The following is a 5,485-nucleotide window of genomic DNA, read 5'->3' as shown; positions in this document are numbered from 1 at the left end:
AAACTGCTCCAAAATGCACCAAAATGCACTTTCTTGGTACTTTAACCCTTTGGACCTACAAACACACGAAAATGAGTTGAAATACTACATTAACTAAGAAATAATAACACAAATGGACAAGAATAAGCTAGCTAAGTCGCCTAAATATGCTCCTATCATTACTCTCATGTCCCATTCAGAGTTCGGCACACAGACAGCCGAACCATTTTTATGATTAAGACACTCATCTCCTTTAAGTATTATTGTCCATACAATTTGATACCAATTTGACGAACCTATATTTTTACTAATATAGTTGAGGTTGCTAAACTCGGTACATAGGTTCTAGAATTTCACAGTGATTTGCACAACTTTGTCTTCAAGTTTTAGAACTTAAGGCTGAGAGTGTTCCTTCCTCAGCTGAAGTCATTCAATTTAGAAGTTAGTTGTGCATTTCACCACATCACCATTTTCAAGTTATTCGCCAGGCCTAGCTCGGCAATGAATTGGCACGCTTGCATCAACATTCAAGCCACGAAAGACATAGTTAGCTCTTAGTTACTTGGCTCGCATGACACGTAGACTTTATAATTTTTAGGGTCAACATTTTGACACGTCCGGTAAGACCCTTTGTGCAAATCTGTGAAGCCCACATGATATTTCAATATTCCAATTTGTCTTAATCGGCCGATTGGACAAGATTCAAGCTCAACAAACTCATTCAAAAGGGTGAGAAGGATAAAAGGGCATGAAAGTGAAGAAGATTCTTGATACATATGAAGAGATGAGAAAATCCTTCTCCCAAATGTTAAACCCGAAAGCTCATGTTACCTTACAAGAACAATGGGTAAAAGAAGACAATGCCTGTTTTAATACATGGCTAGATGAGAAAAGCTTTCCTTTCGTTCTTGGGTAAAAATCAATTCCATTTAAAGTATAGTTAGATCAAAAGACCGGGCTCTTATCATTCTTAATTTTCTGTTGAAAAGGGGAGGTAGTGTCTATTTCTGTTCATATTTCTTGAACTATATAAAGCTGGTTCTGTTGCCAAATTTCTTAATCACTGTATTCATTTTCTTAATGGAGTGGAGAAATATATGATATGCCAGAAGAGTGAAAGCTAAATGTCAACCTCTCATTGTACAATTAAACATGCACATGGCTATGTTGCCTACCAAATGCATATGAGATCCCTGAGCAGATAAGCAATGGCTGGAAGGAAGAACGGTAGGTCTTCTTTCTGGAGAAAGTACTTTCCTCCCTACGAGTCGTATAAAGTGCTTCTCAGGCCCCATCAATAACTGGCAGAAGAATGCAACATCAAAGATCAAATTAAATTCGACCCCATAAAAAAGGAGTGCAATGACATTGAGAAGTCGATTGCAACACACATGCATCTGCCCAATCTTATAGTTTCTTGCTACTAGAATTGGGAGACAATCTTGGTAATGATTATGTAAATGATATGTGAGTTGGGTGTTTGTTATACTAGCAATGTCTTTCCGTAGAGGGTATTTATAGCATACAACCGGATATATATCCAGCATTTTTGTATGGCTCATCAAGACGTATGAAGAAATGTCATAAGGGAAACATCCACAGGGCAAGCAAAGAATCTCTGTAATCGGATCACACACTCAAAACAGAATTCATTTGATCCACACTACAAGGACGGCCACTAGCTACCAACAACTACAGTAGCTAATGCGTGGCAAAAGATACAAATGCCACTATAATTAGGTCTTCCGTCCTTAAATGTTCCCATAATATTTGAAATTAATTTGTCACTGTTCTTCAGTCTTCCATGTTGAAAAACCCGCATACTAGACCTTGTTCTTTAATGTAACCAACGACAATAGACTAAACTAGCAAATATTAGAAAACTTAGAAACACACAAGAATTATACTGGTTCAGCATAACTTTTGCCTACGTCTAGTTGTGATTTCTCTAGGTAGAGAAATCACTGCTCCTTTGATTAATAATAGAGATTATAGAACTTTTGCAAACCCTAGAACTAATCTCAAAACTCTTGGCTGTATGGCTGTTTTCTTTTTTTTTTTGTAAAAATCAGCCTTGCCACACCCTATTTATAGACATAGGGTTGGCTTACATGTCACAAGGCTGATTGAATTTTGTTATTTTTTTTTTAATAAACTAAATGTAAAAAGTAATGCTAAGGAGATTAAATTTGTAAACTAAATTTGCAAACTAAACAATGTGTTACTGATAGACAATAAGCACATTTTTTAACGCTTAAGTAATAATTGAATCAACAATTTTCATATTATTTAGTTTACAAAATTTTGTCTACAAATTTAGTCTTCACATTACTCAAATGTAAAATATTATTGACCAATACAAAGCAATTTGAGAACCTTCGCTAATTTCGAGTTGAAAGTAGTCAGTACCATATAAGTAATGTTAGAAAGACTACATTTATAGATAAAATTTATAAATTAAATTATGTGTCACCAATAAGAATAAGTACATTTATCAATACTTAGTGATAAACCAATCATCAACTTTCATATCATTTAATTTTCAAAATTTTACCTACAAATATAATCTCTCTAACACTACATGTACCATATTATCTAGCACGTTTAATTCATTTTTTTGTTTATTATTTGTCATGTATTTTGGTCCACTATTCGTGTCAATTTTATGTTTCATACTTGATGTTGGGGAATACGATGGTCAAACTAAAAGTCCACCAGCACAGCATCCGTGTCAATTTCGTGTCATTCCTAAAGTTTCACCGTCAGATCAAAAACCCTTCTGCGAAAGGACACGTGGGAGCGACCGAGCCTGCGTTTGCATTAACTAACAAGTCGTCGCACTGAAACAGAAATTTCGTTCTTTTCCCATTCGAGTTTCCTTCACAAAACCTACTATAAAACCCCATCCTCCATAGAAATCGTCATCACTCATTCAAAAAACCAAAACCTATCCGGCAGCCTGAGGTCTACTAAACCCTAAAAATGTCTACGGAGAAGAACTGCGGATCGAAGAAAGCCGAGGATCGAGGTTTGCTGATGCTGAGGCTGCTCATTGGGAAGCTAGTGCATAAGGCTCTCTCAATCTTGGCATCAAGAGGCCCTCACGATCACCACCATCGTCACAATGATTTGGACGAAGATTCAGAAGTGGCGACGGTGGTGCCGAAAGACGTAAAAGAAGGTCACTTTACAGTCTTTGCAGTGAAGGGTAATGAAGCAGAGAGGTTTGCTGTTAAACTGGAGTCGTTGAGTAACCCTGAATTTTTGAGGTTATTGGAAGAGGCCAAGGAAGAGTACGGATTTGAGCAGAAGGGTGCTCTTGCAGTTCCTTGCAGGCCTCAAGAATTGCAGAAAATCTTACAAACATGCAGGAGGAAGAAGAGTAGTAGAACATCTAATAATATTAATTTTACAGTTGTACAGGGATACTAGCTAGCTTCTTTTGCAGAAATTTGTGTAATTTATTTATCTAATTATTCCCTACTTTTCTGTATGTTTTGCACTGAATGTAGAACAAACTTCTACATGGAAATAATGAGAAATTGATGCTATATTATGTGATTTCTGCCGGCAATAATGGTGGGTTTGGGGATGACAATAATTGATAATGATATTTAAAATATTGTTCTAAATGTCGGTGGTCTTATAAATGATATGAGTTTTTATCACAAATGGTCTGTAAAATTGATCCACCTTGTCAAGATGGTCTTTGAAATTAATCCACCTTGTCAAGATGGTCTTTGAATTGAAAATCAATTAATGTAGTCCCTGAAAATGGGTTTTCACAAATCAATGCAGTCCTTCCGTCGAAATTCTATGAAAAATTATGTTATGTGCTGACTTGGCACATAACTGAGTCTCACAAATCTAATTAAATATTATCATTTGTAATAAAAATATTTAAATAATAAAAACAATTTTTATATAATTAAAAACTTTAAAATAAAAAATAAAAAAGAAGAAAAAGATGAATAGTTCATCAAGGAATGCTCTGTGAGGACTCCTTGTATTCGTCCATGAAAAAACACCAAGATATGAGTGTGGAAAACACTAAAGTATGGGACAGTGGGTTTTGAATCATACTAACTCATCCATTTGCCTATAGAACCAACTCAATTAAATGTTCTAGATATAACACATCATAATAGACAAATTCAGATAAAGTATACCAAGGCTACAGAGGAGACATAAATAGTGAAAGTTATATTTATACTCTTATTATTTCAAATAATGAAAGAAACTATTGTTGTTGTTGCAGGACCTAGGCACACTTGTCAAACCTCGTAAATATTCAGTCTTATTTACTTTGTATGCCACTGTAGATATATATTGTTTATTTTACAACACCTTACCAACACGACAATCTCTCATGTCAGCAGTAAGCAAAATTACATGGATATGATGAAGCACTACCTACTTCTCACCTCTATCGGCGGGAATCTCACATATAAGAAAATCTTCTTATTTTAATATTTTATCCTCAAACCCCAATACGACTAATTTTCTTAAAACAAGTATGTATCTTGTTGTAAGCCTGTATATTATCATTGGCAGAAGTAAAAAGCACAGACATAAAGAGAATGAATGAAGATAATAGTGCAACATCAACTTGAAGAAGATAATGCAACATTCAATGATAAAGAAGAAAATGATAGTGTTGACTCTAAAAACTACCAAGCATACGTAACACGCAAGTCGAATAGCGAATGAGCTAACTATGTCCTTAGGTTGATGACGGGCGTGCCAACTCATCAACCGAACTCGATCGGTGAGTGAATGAAATGTGGTGGTGGTGGTGTCGAACGCGCTACTGACTTTTTATCCAAGCGATCACGATCAAGGAAGGAACTCATTTCAGCCTTTGGGTTCGAGAGCCCATAGACAAGGCTACTAGCCAATGTGAAGTTTAAGAATCGTCTGCACCGGGCTTGGCTATTTCAATTATATTTGTGAAAATATAAGTGTGCCAAATCGATACAGGACTATATGCACACAAATACTCAAAAGAGATAAGTGTCTTGATCGTAAATATGGTTCGGCCATCGGAGTGCCAAACTCTAAAATGCACTTGTGAATATTCAATAATAAAATAGGTTCGATTTTCAATGTGCCGAACAACGTAACCTGGTAATACCTCACTCGCTGAGGGACTGATGAGATGACCCCTTTTGACAAGGACTCAGAGATCCCTTGGACAGAGACTTGGATAGATAGTCAGCCGAACTTCGAGTTGTTTATTCGAATTGGAAGATATGTTTAACGAAGTTAGGAAGGTCAATGTTTTCACAAAGATGAGAGAGTTCACGTAGAGCCATAAATTGTGCAGGATAGATTTATGTATTGTGTTGGAGGTCTTTCTCTGTTACATAACCCTTGTATTTATAGTAGTCATATTTTTGCTTGGCATGGCCTGCCTATCTTATAGAATCCAACAAGCAACTAAACCCGCGTGATGCCACCGGTTACAAAACTATGTTAAACGTGTAGAAAATTTTGAAAAAGTATG

At 35.9% G+C, this 5,485-nt stretch overlaps 1 protein-coding gene across 1 annotated transcript; it reads left to right on the top strand.

Moving 5' to 3' along the window:
- Nucleotides 1-2,884: 2,884 nt before the first annotated feature.
- Nucleotides 2,885-3,540, top strand: LOC137744167 (auxin-responsive protein SAUR32-like). Its single transcript, XM_068484035.2, has one exon. It carries the CDS (start codon nucleotides 2,962-2,964, stop codon nucleotides 3,409-3,411), a length of 450 nt encoding a protein of 149 aa, XP_068340136.2. The 5' UTR covers nucleotides 2,885-2,961; the 3' UTR covers nucleotides 3,412-3,540.
- Nucleotides 3,541-5,485: the final 1,945 nt, after the last annotated feature.

This window comes from Pyrus communis, chromosome 12 (assembly GCF_041283825.1).
Source record: "Pyrus communis isolate YQ-2024b chromosome 12, ASM4128382v1, whole genome shotgun sequence".
Lineage (NCBI taxonomy): Eukaryota > Viridiplantae > Streptophyta > Magnoliopsida > Rosales > Rosaceae > Pyrus > Pyrus communis.
The sequence above is the reverse complement of the archived record's forward strand: the minus strand, read 5'-3'. Positions and strand labels throughout refer to the sequence as shown.